The 20868-nt window shown below is 39.1% G+C and overlaps 1 protein-coding gene across 1 annotated transcript in view; it reads right to left on the bottom strand.

Annotated features, from left to right (window-relative positions):
• Window positions 1–4556: 4556 nt before the first annotated feature.
• KDM3A (lysine demethylase 3A) overlaps window positions 4557–20868 on the bottom strand; it is a 53708-nt gene continuing 37396 nt past the window's right edge. Inside the window, exons 16-26 of the mRNA XM_025453850.3 lie at window positions 19328–19523; window positions 17364–17536; window positions 16758–16994; window positions 15144–15315; window positions 12681–12768; window positions 11866–11996; window positions 8052–8171; window positions 7833–7972; window positions 6443–6619; window positions 6230–6364; window positions 4557–5274 (exon numbers count right to left, since the gene is read on the bottom strand). Coding sequence (XP_025309635.3) covers window positions 5194–5274; window positions 6230–6364; window positions 6443–6619; window positions 7833–7972; window positions 8052–8171; window positions 11866–11996; window positions 12681–12768; window positions 15144–15315; window positions 16758–16994; window positions 17364–17536; window positions 19328–19523 — 1650 coding nt within the window. The 3' untranslated portion in view covers window positions 4557–5193. The remainder of the gene's footprint in view (window positions 5275–6229; window positions 6365–6442; window positions 6620–7832; window positions 7973–8051; window positions 8172–11865; window positions 11997–12680; window positions 12769–15143; window positions 15316–16757; window positions 16995–17363; window positions 17537–19327; window positions 19524–20868) is intronic.

Consider the following 20868-nt stretch of genomic DNA (forward strand, 5'->3'; position numbering starts at 1 on the left):
AATCTTTCATAATAGATTTGTGTATATTTTATGGTAATAAATGTAAAAAGACTAATACCTACATATATTTTATGCATTTATGACATACCTTTTTAATTTGGGGGGTATTTTTAGTCTACAGGATTTATCTCAGAGTTTTAAAAAATGTTTGCAAATCTCCAAAAAATTTTCCAATCTAACTATTTAAGTAAATCCATGTGTAAGTGGATGTGTGCAGTTCAATGGTTATTGTTCAAGGGCCAACTGTATATATTTTTTTCAGAGATTAGATATAAACATTTCCCAACCTTTTTTAGGAGACTGTAACTTTGATATTGTAACCTGACATTACAAAGACATTTCAAAATTTTAGACCAATACCCTTTACTAACAAAGATGCAAAAATCTCCAAAATATATTACTTATGTGTAATTTAAACCTTCTTTTTCTTATACATTGAAAACTACCATTCCTAAGCACTGTTGTGACTGAATCCCACTATTTTTGAAGTTTTTTTTTTAAGATTTTATTCATTTATTTATGAGAGACACAGAGAGAGGCAGACACATAGAGAAATAGGCACCCTGAGGGGAGCCCAATGTGGGACTCAATCCAGCGACTCCAGGACCACACCCTGAGCCAAAGGCAGACACTCAACCACTGAGCCACCCAGGCATCCCCAAAAGTGTTGTATTTTTATTATTCAGTCTCAAATATTTAATTTCCATTCTGATTTCTTATTTGATCAATGGGTTACTTAGAAGTATGCTGCCTAATGTCTCAGCATTTGGAAATTTTGCAGTTATATTTTTACTGATTTTTAGTTAAATTCCATTATCATCACATCAAGAACATACTTATATAACTTCAATTTATAATTGAAACTTAATCCTTGAAATGTATTTACAGTGTATGGTCTTCCTAGGTGAACAATCAATATGCACTTGAAAGAAATGTGTTATTTACAGTATTGGCTTTAGTGTTCTAATAAATCCTCATTTGATAGGTTCAATTATTTTATACTTTGGTTTTATGTCTGCTTATAACAATTATGGAAAGAGGCAAAACCACCAATTGTGAATTTCTTTTCCCCTTTAATTCTGTCAAATTTTGCTTCATTTTCTTTTGATGCTATTAGGTGTGTACCCAGGAATATTAGAACTTCCCACAGAGTTGACCCTTTTATGATTGCTAAAACTTTTTCTCTCAATACAAATACCTTATGATTTCACACGTATGTGGAATCTAAAAAAACCACAAATGAATAAAAAAACAAAAAGGGGTACCAGACTCATAAATACAGAGAATAAACTGATGATCATCAGAGGAGAGAGAGGTGGGAGATGGGCAAAATGGGTGAAGGGGAGTGGGAGATACAGGCTTCCAAGTTATAGAAAGATTAAGTCGCAGGAATAAAAGGTATAACATAGGGAATGTAGTCAATGATATTGTAATAGCATTGTATGGTAACAGATGGTAGCTACACTTGTAGTGAGCATATATAATGTATAGAGTTATCCAATCCTGTACAGCTCAAACTAATCTAACATTGTGTCAACTATAAGCAAATAAGTTTTTTTCCTAAATCCAAACAAATGAAAAACTTTCTAGTAATACTCTTCTATCTTAAAATTGGTATCAATATAGCCATACTTACTTTCCTAGGACTTGTGTTTACATGGTGTAATTTTTTTCCGTACTTCTACTTTTAACCTACAAACTGTTATCTTTCATAAGCAGCATATAGTCGAGTCTTTTATTACAGTCAGACCATCTTTATCTTGCATTTGGAGTATTCAGAAAAGCCTATTTGTTCCTTTTCTGCCTTTCTAATCCATTTTTAAAAACCAAGAATGGGGATCCCTGGGTGGCGCAGCGGTTTGGCGCCTGCCTTTGGCCCAGGGCGCAATCCTGGAGACCCGGGATCGAATCCCACATCGGGCTCCCGGTGCATGGAGCCTGCTTCTCCCTCTGCGTGTGTCTCTGCCTCTCTCTCTCTGTGTGACTATCATAAATAAATTAAAAAAAAAAAAAAAAAAAAAAACCAAGAATGTCATTTTCTCATTCACCTCCAAAGGCTTTCCCTACTTGGGAGTTAATTTTTATTTTGGTAAAATATACATATAAAAAATTGAGTATTTTTAATCATTTTTCAGTGTACAATTCAGTGGGTAAGTACATTTACAATGTTATGCAATCATCAACACCATCCATCTCCAGAACTTCATCATCCCAGACAGATATAAACACTACCCATTAAATAGGAACTCCCATTACCTCTTCCTCCCTGCCCTGGCAACACCATTCATTCGACTTTGTCTCTATGAAATTTGACTATTCTAAGAATATGATTACTTCTCATGTAAGTGGAATCACGTATTTATCTTGGGTATGGCTTATTCACTAATGTTGCAGCATGTGCCAGAATTTTCTTTTTTAAGACCGAAAAATGCTCTACTGCATATATATGCCCCATCTTGTTTATCCTTTCATCTTGATGGACTCCTGGGTTGTTTCCACCTTTTGGCTCTTGTGAATAATGCTGCCATTAACATGAGCATACAGGTACCTGAATCCTCGTTTTCAATCCTTTTGAGTAAACCTAGGAGTGGAGCTGCTGGATATGTTAACATTTTAAGGAAAATTATCCTGAGGTCTAAAAATATTGTTTAATGCTATTATTGTTTAAATGTATCCAGGACTTTGTAATTCCCCTTGTCCTCAATTTTTTTTTTCCATGATGTGGGTTAATTTTCTTTCCTAAGGATGTTCTTAAAAGTTCCTTCAGTGAGGGCCTGAAAATAAATTCTGGTTTTTGTCTGAAAGTTTCCATAAAGAACGGGGAAAGAATTTGGCTGTCTGTGTTTCTGTTTCGGGCTCTGTTCTTCAGCACAGTGAGAACGTCTATTTTCTTCTAACCTTCACTGTTGCTGTGGAGAAGTCACCTGTTAGTCTGTCACTTCTTTGAGGATTGGGTTTTCCCCACTCTAGCTGTTTTTAAGAATCTACTTGTTTGCATATTCTTTAACTTATTTTATGTGGATTTTTAATTTACCTTGCTTGATTTAAGTGGGCTTCTCCAATCTGATCATGTCGTGAGTACTGGGAAATTTTGTCTCTGACAGCATCTCCCTCCCACCATCCTTTTGGCTTTCAGTCCCTGGTGTCCTGCTTATCAGTTAACACCTCTTTACAGTTTCCTGTTATTCAATGCTGTATTCTGTATTTTTACCAATCTCTCAGTTTATAAAAACCTTTTTTGTTGTTCAACTCATCTGCTAAGTTTCTAATTTTAACCATGTCTCATTTCTATAAATTCTATTTAGCTTCTTTCCATATCTGGTCAATTTCTGGAAATCTCATTCCTCCATCGTATTCCTATACTCTCATTTCTTTTTAAGATTTTTTTTTTTAATTCATGAAAGACACAGAGAGGAAGAGACATAGGCAGAGGGAGCCCAATGTGGGACTCAATCCCAGGACCCCAGGATCATGCCCTGAGCCAAAGGCAGATAGATGCTCAACCACTGAGCCCCCCCAGGTGCCTCACTCCCATTTCTTTTTAACAGAGTAAACATTTCAGAATATAAAATAACACTGGATCATTTCAGTCTGTAAATCTCTGCAGGTTTAATATAGCAGTCTGAAGGTTCTTGCTCATTCTTGTTCTTGGTGGCTTTTAGTTTTCATATTTGTTGTTACAACGTATTTGATTGTGAATAACAGTCTTGGAACTGTCACTCCCCTGAGGCCTGGCTTGAAACTGGTTTCTTCTAGAGAGGAATCCAAGTTTTTCTATTTCAGCTGAGGGAAATTTCTAAGTAGCAGTGCCAATTCTAGAGCCAAACCTGTATAAAGGAGCTTCTGATGAATTCCCAGTGAATATGTTTCCCACTGAGATTGGGCAGATACTTCTACTTACTCTTTTCAAGAAATTTATGTTTTTTTAAAGTTCATCCATTAAAGGTTTTGGCTTGAAGAGGCAGCTGGAATTAGGCAGGTATCTCCAACTTCCTACTCTGAGCACACAGTAAAAATCCAGGCTCTAGGCCTTGTTTCCACTACTTGATTTCAATTTTAGTCCTTTTATTTAGAATAACTATAGTTATCTAAGAGAATCAGGGAGGTACAGAAAGGTGGCTTCTTGGTGAATTTCTTGCATTAGAAAGGATTGTTTTAGATACTATTCTAAAACTTATAATAATTTCCTTTTCATTTGTAAACTCATACTTGATGAAAGGCCTGAAGAAAGACAACGTATTTCAATCTCTGAAATACCTTTTTACAACCATTTAACCAGCCACTATTTGTTTTTGTTTTTTTTTTGTTGTTGTTGTTGTTGCTAACTTCTCCAAATTTAGCTAATTGGTGGTGTTTCTTTGCAAAAGTATGACAAAGTTTCCGCTTGGCTGAGAAGAAACTTATTTTCATGTTAGCATTATAATAATCACTCACAAATCACTATAGCATCTAATTTCTCTGCTTTTAAGATGAGCTCCTAGAGCAAACTCTTACACCTGGTGACATTTGAGAAAAGTGTGTTGAATGCACAACCAGAGGAGTAAGTGGAGTCAAAATATTATATGAATACTTTAATGCAAAATGCTTAACACTTAAAATTAGCAAAGCTTCATTTAAATTAAAACTCCATTGAACTAAATAAAGATGGTTAAACCCAAGAATTGTACAGTAGTTGATTTCTGCTATATAATGCCAGTTCTAATGCAACACAGCAGGAACTGCATCGTTAGCTGTCACTTCCTCCATTGCTCATCTGAACCCTATGGGGTGAGGGAGAGGGTACTCAGACAGACACAAAACAAAATACAACCAAATAAACTGTGCAGTGATTTCTAATGGTTTTAAACCCATTTTGACTAAGCTGTCCAACCCAACAGCTGGAGAATAACTGCAGATATTGTTCCAGAGCTGATAAGAGGTTTTGTTTTTACAGCATGGTTGAAGTTCTGCACTAGGTGAAAAGTCACAGTTTAAGGATGCATGTTCTGTAAATAGTTCCTACATATACACATTTAGTGTGTGTAAACACTAGAAATATACATTAGACAGAGTACCCTTACCAGTTGGGTACAGTTTAAAAAAGAAGATGAGGTAACATGAATCTCAAAGTCCACAGGAATCCTGCCTGAAGAGTTTGAACAGCTGCCAGTAATTCACTTCCAATGTACAGGGGTTAAGGCGTCTCTGGGACCCTTAGGGTTTGCCAAAACTGGATTCACTGGCTTTTAGCATAGCAACTGCATCTTTCACTGCATGGTAGATAACATTTTTCACCTAAAAGAACAGGAGAAAATATGGTCAGTTTACCACTAAATCTAAAATCTGTCACTAAGACTAAACATTTCCTCTACCAATCTCTCCAAAATTAAAACTCAGTATTCAAGATATCAATACTTAAAAAAATACTTAAAAGACTCCTTCAGGCCAGTATTTCATACTTTTTAGACTCATGCCTCCTCTTCCTGCTTCCGTAGGTTTTAATGTCCCATGACCCTGAGCCTGGTGAGTACAGGGAGAGGCTAGTCCCAACATACAAGTTTTCAAAACTTCCATGTTCTCCTAGTTTTCCAAACATGAAACTATGTTACATAATTCACTACTGAAAGCATCTTTAAACCCACTCTCTGAGATCCTTTTTGGATCCCAGAGATTCTGTCCTGCTCTACTCAAGGATAAGAACGACACAGCAGTAAGTCTTTGTTCAAGACCAATGTCTGGCAGTTGAGCCAGGATCAGAAGTCAGATCTATTTGTTTCATTTCCTTTTTTTTTTTTTTTAAAAGATTTGTTTGAGAGAAAGTGCGTACACACTCATGATCTTGCACAGCAGGATAGAAAGGGAGAGAGAATCCCAAGTAGACTCTCTGTAGTCACTGCAGAGCCTGACACAGGGCTCAATCTCACAACCCTGAGATCACGACCTAAACTGAAACCAGAATCGGATTTCACTCAACCAACGTACAACCCAGGTGCCCCAAAGACCTATTCATTTTCAGTACTAAAGTCTTTTTCTTGGGGCATAGTCCTTTAGAGTCTAAACAATAGCAAGGAGAGACTTCCTCTATGTTCATTCCTCATTGGCCTAGGTTGACAAAGGAACTACACATGAAGCCACTTCATCAACTCACTGCACCTAGTGTGACATGGCCAAGTTCACTGATGCTTTTTATAAGGTCAGTAATGGGCCATGAAGCCAGAGACAGAATGTCAAAAATCAGTGCTATTTTCACCTGTAATTTATCTTCATGATTGGTATGAGTCTGTGACAGATAACGGAATTCCTGAGTAAGCCAGAAACAGTGTTTAACATGCTCTGGAGAAACAAAATCTTCAGCCACTTTGATACAGCTATATAAGTTATGCACCTGGAAAACACAAGTTACATCAGTAACACATATGCAAAAATTCTTAGTGTAAAGAGAATAAAGAATAATGTTTCTTGCCTGATGTGGAGCTCCTGCTGGGATAAATACCACATCCCCAAGAAACTGTACAATAGCCCAGCCTTGAACTCCATATTCTTGATGGAGACGCTTTCTTAGTGATCGGTCTAAATACCAGCTCTGATCATGAATGGGATCATGGTCTGCTGGGTTTTCTTGACCTTGCTCTTCTGATACCTGGAATACATTTGAAATATTATGATACTGAGTAACACACTAAAGCCCAATGAGGGAATTTCCCACTCCACCCTCAAATAGTTTGGACAGTCAGAAGATGTCAGGCCTTCTTTTATAGGTACTCCATTGGCACAAAGAGACAAGTAATGCTCAAAGACATTAACTAAAAGAAACAAGAGAAGACTGTAAGAAAATGTGGTTTTCCTTCTGTCATTTCCAGTAATCTCTGGCAGTTTGCATATTTTTCTAAATACTATGTTTGGACAGTATTTTGGTCTAGACTTTTGAACATAAAGTAGGCTTGAGTTCCTTAGAAACAGACTTGCTATATTGCAGTTATTAACAATCTGTATTCGCTTAACAATCTGCATTACAGAGCAGTCCCAAAGATTACATTTGTTTATTCTAGACAGAGTGGTAGCACAGACTCACATACTCAGGGAGACACTATCAAAGAACCAATATAGTGACCAGCAGGTTTTGGAAGAGTCAAATGATCCTAAGTCAGAAATACCTTGATTCAAAGCAGTGCTGGTTAAGGACCTACTTGGTACTAGGCAATAGGTTAGGAGTGTTCACATCCAATCCTCATGAACAACTGAAGAGTAACAGCAACAAATAAAGCCTGAATGCTGATAAAAACCAAATGCAACATCTTTCCAGTTGCCTAGAACTTCCACACACAGCCTAGCTGAACAACCAGAGAACTATTGGAAACTTGGCATCTTAAAAATCCCTGTATCCCTTTCCAATGATCCTTTGCAACCTAATGGCCACAATAATACCTGAGGCTTCCCTGACCTACTACTACATGAGGCTAGACAAACCCCCAGGGACCTAAGTATCTCACTCAGAACACAGGTATCAAGGGCCAAGGAATTAAAATGTCTTTAGATTTTCAAGGCAACAAAAACAAATAGATGCTAATAGACAATGAGAGGAACTAAGCTGAAAGAGCACAAAAATCTCCAAATGTGCTCTAATGTAAAACAAAGACATAAGACAAGTCCCCCTCTTTTCAGAGATGTGAACCTGATCATTTAGAATCTCTGTTCCTCAGCAACTGGCTTCAGCCTAGTCAATCTGACATGCAGAGATTATTAAACTTTAGAGGTGGTGATTACTTCTCAGTAGTCAGTTGCTGACACAGAGTAATTTCTAACAGTGCTATTCTCCATGTCTCTCTTCATAAGCCATAGGGTGGAAAGCACACCTTTTTAAGGAATTCTCGTATTTTCTCTGTGTCCTTCGCAGCATATATGTGCCAGAGGGCTCCTGGCTTCTCTTTTCCTTCAATAAATCGCTTTATTGTGAGTTCATCAGAATCTCCGTCTTGGATGGTTTTAAGGACTTCTGGAGCAAGAAGAAGCAAGTATCAGACCATAGTCTCCAGCTCAGAGAGTAAGACCCACTTTTACACTTAGCACCCTACCTTCTTCTTGGTCACACTGTCCCTTGGGAATTCCCACATATACCATGACATTAGCTGCATCAGATACATCTAAGTGAAGATTTGTTGTTCCATATTTCCTGTCTTCTGGAGTAATTAATCCTGCCAACAGAAAACATTTTAAATTTATGGAGATGATAAAGGCTGCCAATTGTCTTTCCCACTTCCTAGGAGGTATCTGGTCACAAAATTTAAAAGGTGCCTCTCAAAATCATGTAAAAGGTAAGGTAACAACATATTAAATTATGTTATCCTTTCAACTTTGAAAGAAAATAATCTCAAATACTTAATTATGAAAATAAAAAACGAAGTCCTAATACTACTAGGACTTCTGTTTCTGGTGACAGGCAAAATAAGTCCTTGACAGATCCTCTGCTAAGAATAACTAAAAATCCTGGATGCAATTATTGAAAAAAAATTTTTTTAATGAATCAGTGTGCTGGCAAGAAAAGAAGAAATACTAAATACTCATAAGCCAAAAAACGAGAAAGCAAGACTCAGGAATGGTAAAGTGGCTCCTAAAGCTGGAATTTGCCAAAAGGACATGTGCTCTGCCAATTCTTAAGCTTTGGTTGTCATAGCCTAGAGTGCTCTGGGCACAACCTAAGGCCCAAGGCCTGCTCAAGATGGGGAGTCTAACAGAAAGCTCTCACATACACATAAAGCTGGGAACTCAACTGGCTATAACACTCAAAACAAAAGAGAACACTGCCCAATGCAGTCCTTGGTTCCTCCAAATGTTAAAAAATAGGGGGGAGGGGAACAGAATGAAGGAGTGAGCTATAGTATGAGGTCCTGGTTGGTGCTCATAGTCTGAAACTTTAATCTCTTACCCCCATGAAAAGACTCGCATTGCTCACAGTCACCCCGAGGCTCATTGAGCCCTGTGGTCACCGTAGATGGCCTTCCCTGACATGAAGACTCTTGAATGGGCAGCAAAGGGAAGCATGGCTCATAGTGGGCAAGCAGAGGCTGTTTGTTAACCCACCAGTCCTTGGAACAGCAGTCTTGTTTGGAGGCAGCCAAGGGACTTCCATCCAGCTTGCCAGAGCCTTGCAGTTTCAGGAGCAGCTCTATACAGGAGAGGGTACCCCTCCACCCCTTTATTTCAACCTGGGACTATGGCCCTAAGAGCAGTGTAGTGATTTCTTTTCTTTCCATTTGGCTGAAATATTAGTCTTAGGAGAGGGCTAAACATTAAGTATTTAGGCAAAATCAAAGGATATGCTTTAAAGTAGATGTATCAAAGGAGATTTGCTTTAAATTGTAAAGGAAAAACAGGACAGGAGGGAATAATGAAACAATCATGGCAAAACACTGAAAGCTGCTATAACTGGGCAACAAGTATATGGGGAGTCACTCTATTAGATTCTCAAGTTACGGGTATATTTGGAAGTTTTTCACTAATAAAAAATAAAAAAATTAAAACTTAAGAAGGAAAAGCAATAAAAGGATAATGAATGAAATGGACAATTATAAATGATAGCATGGATGATGATCCAAAAGTCTGATTCTACTTCTATAAAGCTCAAACACAGGTTAAAACTGAAAGAATATTCTGTGGGAATACAAGTATATATAGTAGCATTACAAACATAAGGGAATGATAAACACAAACTACAGGCCAGCAGTTAACACTGTGGGAGGAAGGAAGGGCACAAGGTGGGAGGAAAGGGAGGAAGGGTGAATAGTCTCAAAACTTTGTCAGGCCACTTGCTCTCTGGCCAGTGCCAAACAGGTGGAAAGACTTGTGCCAAATGATGAAGGAAGTGACACCTACCCAGCTACCAGCCCAGCACTCAACCACATACAGCTACAGATGACTGCACACTAAGAAAATAGTCTCTAACCAGAGAAAGCCTGAACTCCAACAGGACCAAGAGTATAAAAACACGAAGGTCCTGGGGGAAGGATTCCCAGAAAAAAGAAAATCCTGGAACATAACACCATCGACTTATGAAAAGCATATGAACTGACACAACAGGGGCTGCTGGGTGACAGCACTGGAGTTGGAGGAAGAGCAGAACTAGCCTGGAAATCAGGAGACCGAATATTCTAGTCCCAGACCTGCTGCTGACTGCCCCTTATACATCCTGAGCAGGTCACTGTCTCTGCCCCCATCTGTGAAACTCATGGTGTCCTGGAGCTAGAGAGATGTTGACTATATGTCTCCACAGAGCTTTTCACTCTACTCTAAGGGGGTCCCAGCTCAGTCAGTCACCCAACCTCTGAAAGTGATCATTCTCTAATGTTTATGATAAAGTCTAAGTATTTGAAAATAAACATATTTTCATTTTTTTCAATCCCTAACTGCTTACTCTGGATAGGAACAATTTTGTCAGAGATAAAGCTTTTACAGAGGAATACTGCCATCTATCTGTGATGTCTATGCTGCCAAACTAATATTTAATCCAAGCAGACAATTTATTCTGAAACTTCTCAGATAATCACTTTTACCCCATAAGCTTCATGAGGCCTACAAAGCAGGGATAATTACTATGTGTAATATTACATCACTTATTTCAGTGGAAAAAATATTTTCATTCACATAAATTCATTGTAAGTCTGCTGGAAAGACAGTATGCCCTGAGACCCCCAACTAACTAGCTGCTCTCCAGGGCTTGAGGGAAGGAAACTCAGCCAGAGAACATGCTGCAGCTCCAAAGCATATGCAGGGCTCTCTAAACTGAGACCCAAAATATAAAGGGAATAGGTCAGGGGGCTTCTGCCTGCTGTGTACTCTCTCCCACAGACCACTTCTCACCCTACCTGGCAGAATGATCTCAGGCATCTAGATCATGGGAGTTTCCCAACATCAACTCCCTTCTCGAAATGCTCCCTGACCTCATTCCAGGTGTACCCCTGGACTGACTCCACCATAACAGAAGAACTGTGGGGCTGAGATCTAAGCCCTTGCTCTTCTTGTCCCCCAATAGTCTCTGGAGAACACAGCAAAGATGCCGAAAGACTCTGCCATCCTCAGGTCTGAGAGACTGGAGTTTAGAGTAATTATGGGAGGACAGAATAAAATCAAAGAAGTAATTTCTAGAAGGACTGGAAAAATGGGGTTCAAATAAAAAACTAAAGCAAAATCACTAAATGACCCAAACTGAAACTTCATTCAACAATCAATTGGTAACAATTCCTTCAAAACAGTCAACTATAATCAAGACCTAACTAAAACCTCAACATGAAACTGGTTAAGGTCACAGTAATAAAGATGAAATATGACCCTGGTAACTAAGGAAATCAATCTCTATTCCTATGCAATCCTTCCTGTTTGATAGTTTACTGAGTCATATCTACACGATGAAAATCCAATTCAAAGGATGCTTCCAATACTAACTTAAGTAACAAACTACTACTAAAAAAAACTTATTATTCTTAAGTAACAAACTACTACTAAAAAAAAAATTATTCTTATGAATAATAAAAAAAAAACAACTGGAATGCTAGCAGATGGACTTTAAAATGAGTAACAAATTCAGATTTGATGAGGTACTCTACAACCATCAAAAATTATCACACTATAAACTATTAAGCAACATAAAGATTGTGTAATAGAACATGAAATGCAGAAAAAAGAAAAATAAAAAATTGCACATGCCCTACTATGAAAGGGAAATATACATGAGAAGAAATGAAAGGAAATATGGGAAAATAAAGCCTATTGCTGTGTGAAGTAACAGGACTACAGAGGTCTTCCATCTCTACCTCCCCGAAAAGCAATTTTCCACACATTCTGACATGCTCTATCTCCATTGTAATTTTTTTTAGTTAGCCATTTCTTCCTTACCGTAAGCATTATACATCTTCGGACCGAGATCTGGCCTCACGAAGTAGTTTGGCAGCCTGGAGGCCAAGTTTAGTTTGCCATCTCTCCTTGTGTACTCAGGTAATGGGATATTGGCCATCAGATCATCAAACCTAGGAGAACCAAGCATTTACAAAATAAGCTTGCCTTAGATCTAATCCATCACTGTCTGATCTGTTCTGTTCCTTACCTAAAAGAATAAATACATCTGTGCTTATAAAGATGGAGACAGCTTTCCTTGAATAATGTTTAAGATTAGAATTATAGGAGTTATAAACAAAGATGTCTTCTTTCTCTCATACAGCACACATCTTTATCAAAATGACCTGAAATACTTCAGACAAAAGATTTGAGCAGTAACTTCCTGATAAGAAGTGACACTCAGGAATGTATTATTCATTTGTTCTAAGGATCTTTTCCAAATTTCAAGCTCAAATCAGGAAAATGGATCTACCAACTCATTTGTCTTACTAATGCAGTATCATTACACTGAACCCTGAAATGTCCAATCCCAGTATTGCCTCTAAGTCAGAGACTGCACACCTCATCTGGCCTTTTCTCTCGCAGAGCATTAACAGTGGAAATGTGTGAAGCTTCATTAGTTCAGCCAGATCTCAAAATCAATCACTTCTTTCTCTCATTTAAAACACATACCTCCAAAGACTATAGTCTACAAATAAGATAGCACCTGTAACACTACTCCATATTTCATCTTTTCCTTTTGAAAACTCTTTTCTCACCACCTTAAAAAGAATTTTAAGGACAGAATCATTCCTCCCCCCGCCAATTAATCATACCTAGAAGGCATCATATCTCTAAAATCCTCTCCTGGTGGCCAGTCCTTAAGTTTCAACACCATTGGTTCTTTTTCATTTTTCAAGCGGTCTGAAAGGTAACCAGAATTACTGAATTGTTACTGTTCACAGCTCAGAAACAGACCAAAATATAATGGCATTTTATGCTTCATAATGCAAATAAAATTTTTCTTTGCAGAATCTTCATAACCCATACATTTAGTACACAAATATTATTTTTAATATTCCCCTCCTGCCAATCACCAACTATTTTATTTCTACACTGCCAAGAAACCCATTCATACCTGGGTAGCACAGGGATACCAAAATAAAAATTACCAACTGATCTTTTCTAGATGCTTATTAAACTGGTTTTCATTCTTTGAGATTTCAGCCACCCCCTTTTGCCCATTACACATGGTTGGTGTTCTGACAGTTGTCCATCTCAGATCCAGTATCTTCCTCTAATACAGTGTTCTGAAAGAAGTGAGCAGCTCCTAACTGATAAACAGCAATGCACTTTAATAATCAGAGGCCTCAGATGTGTAGTAGACTAGATTTTCTGAGGCTACCATGACTTGTTTTGCTCAGAGAGACTGAAACTACCTGATGTTCTATCCAGGGAGGAGGGCCAGTAGTGCCACGTGGTTTAGTCAGAACTATTACCCAGGTAATGGCAAGGAACCAAGAACCAAGGAGCTCTAATTAAAAAAGATGTTGATAATTATGATCAAGAGCAATAACCACTATTATTTCATTTCTTGCTGTGTTCCATTCTCTGCTAAGTGTCTTAACCATTTAATCCTTACAACTCAACCCAACAACTCCATGAGACTAACCACCATTTAATATTCCCATTTGGGAATGAGGAAACTGACAGACACACTCAAGGTCATCCAGCTACTAAGGGGCAGAATTGGAACTGGAATCCAGGTTTAACTTCAGACCTTGTACTCTTGAGGACTAACATCTGTATGTTTTGTAGTCAACTAAGTACTGTCCCATAACCTAGTTTACATAAGTGCATTCTCCAGAAAGAAACAAAGAAAAAACAGGGTACAGTGTATGTTCAGAATACCAGCACTATGTCTGCGTGGGTGGTGTGCTGGGGGTGTGTGCAGCAGAATCATCAGTATAGAACAGGAAAGCTATAGTTGACTTAGAGCTGTTTTCACCATCTGCCAGCATGAAGGAGTTTGAGTCCCAGAAAAATTAAGTTACCATGCTCGTATACACAAGGACATATCAAAAGACAGGATTTGAACTCAGGCCTAACTGGAAAGCTTCAGAAAACTTCTTGCCCAGACACAGTTTTTAGGGTCCACTTCAGCTGAACAGCACTGCCTTGCTAGGTCATGTCTTTCCTGGGGCCCCAGTCTCTAAAGACTGAGGGAGGTAGGGGAACAAAGGCCCTGACATTTCCCACCTCAGCCCAATCTGAGACAATGAAGGGCAATCCTCATCTCAGAAACCTCTGGCAAGACTGGCCAAGGCTTTGCAGCATCTGCACTGCAGCTGACTCCTCGTCCTGAGCAGTCTCACTTCCTCCTTCCATTTTACAGACGCTGGTCCCTAAGTAGCCAGGTTCGGTCTGAAACTCCATCTCAGCTTCTACTTGTGGAAAACCCCATCATGCCTTTTATTAAAGACTCAGCTCTTAACTTTGCTGTAAATATAAAGCTTGTTGAAAGTAGGAGCTATAATCTGTAAATGTGGGTAAAAAGAATAAGGAAGCAATAGATTAAAATGTGTGTGTCTAAAGAAATGAGAGTGATGAATGAGTGAACTTGAATGACTTCGAGTCTGAAGAATGAACTGGCCAAACCCTCCAGCAGAGATGGGGGCCTGATGATGGGTATCTGTGCTAATGGGACTCCCCCGGACCCAGCATGAACTTGACATTCCTGGAAGCAGTTTATACTGACTGGCCGATACACAGAGGGGGCAGCCTCAGCATTAGACACACAAACCTCCTTAATGCCTCAGTGGCTCGCAGCAAAGATGCAGTAGGTAGGACCAGGATACCCAGTGTTAAATAAATTCACATTCCCTGACATCTTCAGGTCTACCTATCTTGTTAAACAGTAATTAAAATTTTTTAAAGTAAAAAGGATGTATAAAGGTAAGACACGCATAAAATCACCAGCTTTGGAGTCACAAACCCCAGTTTTGTGCTGCCCTTCCCACTGGGCTCAAGTGGAAGCAGAGAATTTCTGTCACAGGACAGACATGAAGCTACCTGAAGAACAGATGATGAAAACCTCACCTCTCTATGGAACTGCAAAGTAAATATGCCTCAGTTCGATAGCATAAACTTTTAAAAATGAAGGTGAAAAAGAAGGCACAAATTTTAAACTCCAGGATCATGGACAATGCTGTTGTTGCCATTGAAGGGCTTCAGACTCCTGCTATTGTTGTGCCCTCCTTTCACATCCTCATTCCCCTAAAAGATCTTTAAATACATACTTGGAACATCTTCAAATCCATCCCAGAAGTCTCCTACTGTGGCTCCTGTGATGATTTCATTGGTCCTACAGTTAACTAGGTCGACTTCTTGATTCCCAAACTCTTTCCTGAAGGATTCAGGTTTCCAAAGGTCAGTGTTCAATTTATGATGCACTCCTGACACCATCACTGGCTAAAAGAAGAGAATGAAGGCTTTAGTTTGAACTCCCCCAGCTCTGTCCCCAAACCAGTGATAGCCCCTTTACAAACAGCTACTTGTCTGGTTTTCTGTGGCTGGTCCTCAATGTCAGATCCTGAAATGACAGCAGTGTCCTGAGCTCCCACAACATTTCTTATCTTCACATACTCCTTTTTTTAAAAATTCATTCATTCATTCATTGAGACACACAGAGAAAGACAGAGAAACAGGCAGAGGGTGAAGCAGGCTCCCCAGAGGGAGCCTGATGCGGAATTCAATCCCAGGACCTCAGGATCACAACCTGAGCCAAAAGCAGATGCTCCACCACTGAGCCACCCAGGTGCCCTACTCTTTACGTACTCCTTGTTCTTTTAACTGCATTAGTAAGCTTCTAGAAGCCAGGATCACATCTTCTGACTCAGATGTCATTCCTCACAGAATACCACCACTAAGGTGCAGGACTGGGCAGGGAATGTAAAGGAAAGACGAAGGTGGTGGGAGTGTCCTGTCTAAAAAGGGTGCTGCCACTGGTCTCCAGCCTACTGCTGCCAGGCAGTAACTTGGACCTCAGATGCCAAGACAAGCCAGAAATCCCAATCTTTATGGGAAACAGCCTAACTAAAATATTGGTGAGTTCAGTATTTTTAAACACTGAGGAACGCAAACAAAACACGGCTGGTGTATCATATTTAGTCTGTCGTCATCATCATCATGAACAAATCTTAGTTAGTATACAGAGCTGAAAAGAAATGTAAGAACTTTTTTTTGGTTAAATATGTACATTTCTCTATTTGGTAATTCTCCAAGCCCTGGCCTTGTCCAAGAGCACAATGTTCCTTTAGTGAGGATCCATTTGGCCCACAAGAGAAGCCAAAGACCCAGAATACAACAAACAAAACGGGAAAGCAGAGGAGCAGGTCTACAAACCCATGCATCTCTCAAACCATCAACACAACCTAATATCCAACAATGCAGAACCCTGGGGGACTATACACCAATTCCAAGAGAGCACAGGCTCTGGCCTACCTAAAACTGCCTTCAGCATCAGGGTTTTAGTTCAAGGAAGAGGGAGACATGATTTTGATTTGGTCCATTTGCCAAACCCCATCAGCCTCTCTCAGTCTCTCACTCCTGTTGAGGTGGGTCACCCAAGAATCACTGAGCCAAGAGCATTCATCAAAACCCAAAGATGACTGGTTTAGAAGCAAGCAAAACCTCACTGAAAGAGTGCTTGGGAATATCTGTTGTAAAAAATAAGATTCACAGCTATAGTGCCCCAATTATATTTGGCCTAAACAATAAAGTACAAAAACAGCAGACAAAGTATGTACCACTTACAATGGAAGGGTGGGGGTGGGGTGGGATTGTCAGAAGCCTGCCAAAAGATCTGAGAAAGGGGATCTGAATTGGGCTGGAGAAGCAGAGGCCACACTTACCTGTCCTTGTTTCCAGCACTCCCTAAACACATTCCAGTTGCTCTTGTTGTTGGGATCCTGGAGGCACAGCAAGCGATTATCACAGAGCCAGTAATGAGGAGTGTCAAAGCCCAGAATGCTGGGCTTAATGGTCAGTCCTTGAGGCCTCTTAGATAAATCAGAGGAAGTCTTATTTTGCACCAAAGAGGCAAAGATGTCATCAAGGATTTTTGGTGTATTCTTCAGTCCATTTTCTGTCTGAATTTGAGAAAGAACACAAGTGTTAAATATGTCATTCCCTACCATCAAAAAACTCATTTCTATAATGGTAGGATGAGAATCACATATCCAAAAGAATCCAAATCGGGATCCTAAGACAAATAGGTTAAGTCCCTTTCCCTCACTTGACATTACAACTCACAGAAATAGGTACAGAAAAAAGTTTAACAGGAGAAAATGGCCCAGCTTGGTACTATAACCCTGTGAAGCCCACCTGCCAATGAAACCTGTACCCATGAAAGAAAGCCTAAGATTCTTATCTTCTTTCTACTATCTGTTTCAATTTCTCTAGTCTCTTCCTGTTCTATTTTTACGAGGCGGAATACAAACAAGAAAACAAATTTATACCTTTCCTGTAGAGGAATTCAAGAGATTTCGGAGGAAACCAGAATTGTTGTTGCTTACAGGTGTTAAAATTGTGCTGTTAAAGGTGTGGAGGACTGTGCTGGATTTGCTCAAAGGAGGGAGGGGTGGAAGGCATTTGATTTCATTCTTTAGAATTGGCATTGTTGGTTGTTTTTCTAGAAACAAAACCAAAAACATCCAGATGGAAAGATGGAAAAGCATTCCGAAAGGCAAATCCCTTACTTACCGTCTGTTAATAGAATTATCTTGGAACTTCATTTTCCTTTACTTTAGAACCAAAAAACTTAAGAGGATAGATACTAATGAAATCATCAATTTAGACAAGGATTTTCAACTGGTATTAAAACAATAAATATCCAACATTCAAGGTGATGTTACATTAAAGGTTTTTTTTGTTGTTGTTTTTAATGTTTTTTTTTTTCTTTCCAGTATAGCTGACACACAACCTTCCTTTATAGTTTCAGGTGTACAACATCGTGATTCAACTTCTCCATATGTTATGGTCTGCTCACTACACGTGCAGGTTCCATCTGTCCCCATACTGACACTTAAAGTATCACTGACTGGACTTGCCGTGTTGTGCTTTTATTCCCATGTCTTCCTCATTCCATACCTTAAAGCCTAGATCTCCCCTCCCTATCACCCATCCCTCCACGTCCCACCTGGGCAATTACAGGTCTGATTCCACTTTTTATTATTTGTTTCTTTCTTTTAGATCCCACAGATGAGTGAAATCATATGATCCAAATGATATTTTTTAAACTTACATTTTCTATTTGTTTGGTACACAAAATACAACTTATTTTTGTAAATTAACATTGTAACTAGCAACCTTGATATATTTTTATTAAATATACTTTTAGATTTTTCACATCTATAATCAGATCGTCTAAAATATCAGCTTTATCGCTTTCTTTCCAATCTTAGTATCTTTTTGTTTGTTTGCCTTACTTCAACAGCCAGGACTTCTAGTACAATGTTAACAAAACAGTGATGACAGGTATCCTCTTATTGCTGAACAGAGGTAAACTGTTAAAAAATATTCAACCAATTAAAAACAAAATCAGTCATTATGATGTTTGTCAGTTTTATTGTAGAAATCCATTATTGTTCCTAATTAAAGGGTTATTTTTAAATCATGAATTTAAATTTCAGTACTTTTTGTGTCTTGCTACATGACTTTTCTCCTACATTTTCAATATTAAACTATACCGCATTTCTTAAGCCCTGCTTTGGTCATGCCATAGAATTCCTTTATTTAGAGTGCTGAATTCTGTTGAATAAAATTTTGTTTAGGATCTTTGCAGGAAAGAAATCAACCTGCAATTTTTCTTTCTTATAACATAACTAAAAAAGCAGAATCACATAAACTCTAACTACCTGACTCCAAAGCCCATATTCTTCATACTGTCATCAAGCACCCTAACAACATAGAAGAGAAAAATAAAACTGAAGCCAAAACATTGCAATTAGACAAAACAAGAATGACAAATAGGGTAAGGACAGTAATGTGGAAAACATTTATTAAAACACACAAGTCTCAGCCTACTCCTTTCTTGCCAAACACAATCTCAACCTACAGTTCTACTGTCAGAAGTTCTCCGTTTTGGGGCTGTATGTTTGTTTTTGGTTTTGTTTTTTTTTAATGTAGGCTCCACACCCAGCATGGAGCCCAACACGGAGCCTGAACTTTTCAAAACTTTGAGATCAAAAACTGAGCTGAAGCCAAGAGTTGGATGCTTAACCAAATGAAACACCCAGGTGCCCCCTTGGGACTGCATTTTAAAAATATTTGCATTTCTGTCAGGTCTTGCTGGTGACTACAGGGAACCACCACTTTCCATTCCACACACTTCTAATCACACTGTTCTGACAGCAACTGAGGTTGCCAATCCCCTCATGGATTAAAGTTCTCAGGAACCCACAGGAAAGCAGGAAACCCTCACCTTTGTTTTCCTTGTTGACATTCCCGCTGGTTAGGTCTGCCAGCCAGTTTAAGGGAGATGTACTGGCTGGACAGGCAGGCTTCATGCTGCTGGCTGGCTTGGAAGCAGCCTCCCCAGCCACGGGCACTGGCTCCAACACCAAAGGATTCTGCTGGAACACAGCACCAAGGCTAGGTTTTTCTCCAGCAAAAGAAGTCTGTGTTGAGTACAAAAGGAGAATTTTTCACAAGCTGAAACATTGTATTTCCTTTCTCTTACCTTCTCTCCTAACAGCTTCACCAGTAAGAGATAAATACTCCAAACAGTACCACCTAATAGCTCTGGACTGTTATCACCACAGCTGCATTAATCTTATAATAATAGAGCAGAACTATATAAGGTAGAAGATATTTTCTTTTTTTTTTTAAGCTTCTAAGTATTACTGGTGAAAATAAAAGACATGTTAAGAATTTAAATACAGCAAGTTATCCCTCCCTCTTAACCAATCATTTCCTGCTCATGCCTATTGCTATCACTCCACCTACCATGCTACTTTAAAATGACCAGTTTTAAAATGACCAGCCGGGCAGCCCCGGTGGCGCAGCGGCTTGGCGCTGCCTGCAGCCCGGGGCGTGATCCTGGAGACCCTGGATCGAGTCCCATGTCGGGCTCTCTGCATGGAGCCTGCTTCTCCCTCTGCCTGTGTCTCTGCCTCTCATTCTCTCTCTGTGTCTCTATAAATAAATAAATAAAATCTTTAATAAAAAAATAAAAAAATAAAAAATAAAATAAATGACCAGCCCAGGTGGCTCAGCGGTTTAGCGCCACCTTCAGACCAGGGCCTGATCCTGGAGACCAGGGATCGAGTCCCACATCAGGCTCCCTGCATGGAGCCTGCTTCTCCCTCTGTCTGTGTCTCTGCCCCACCCCCTTTCTGTCTCTCATGAATAAATAAATAAAATCTTTAAAAAGTAAAAATAAAAAATAAGAAATAAAATGACCAGTTTGTGCCCATCTCCCCTGTGAACTCATAGTACCCTGAGTAAACACAACGTTTGCAGAATGAATGAGTGAGTGAGTGAGGCAGGGTAGGAAAGGTACTGCTGTGATTTCAGAAGGAAATGAGATGCAGAGACAAAAATGCTCTTTTGTTTTAGCACAGCATACTAGGCTTTAAAATGAGATAAACAGCTCTTAAAAGTACTCAAACATTTTAAAAAAACCACACAGAGCACACCACTTATTTTTCTGTTACTTAAAAACTGCCTTCACTCAGCTGATGAGTTTATACAAACAAAAAATGGAAAAAGTCAAATTCCTACTGTGGTCCCAGCCTTTTATGTATGATGGATTTCTGTGATACTCAACTCTCAGTATTGTTTATTATTCCTGTTATTTATGTTTTTTATTTTTATTATTTTTTAAAGATTTTATTTATTCATGAGAGAGAGAGAGAGAGAGACAGAGACATAGGCAGAGGGAGAAGAGGGCTCCATGCAGGGAGCCTGATGCGGGACTCGATCCTGAGACTCCGGGATCACGCTCTGGGCTGAAAGCAGGTG

The sequence above is a fragment of the Canis lupus genome, chromosome 17 (assembly GCF_003254725.2).
Source record: "Canis lupus dingo isolate Sandy chromosome 17, ASM325472v2, whole genome shotgun sequence".
Classification (NCBI taxonomy): Eukaryota; Metazoa; Chordata; class Mammalia; order Carnivora; family Canidae; genus Canis; species Canis lupus.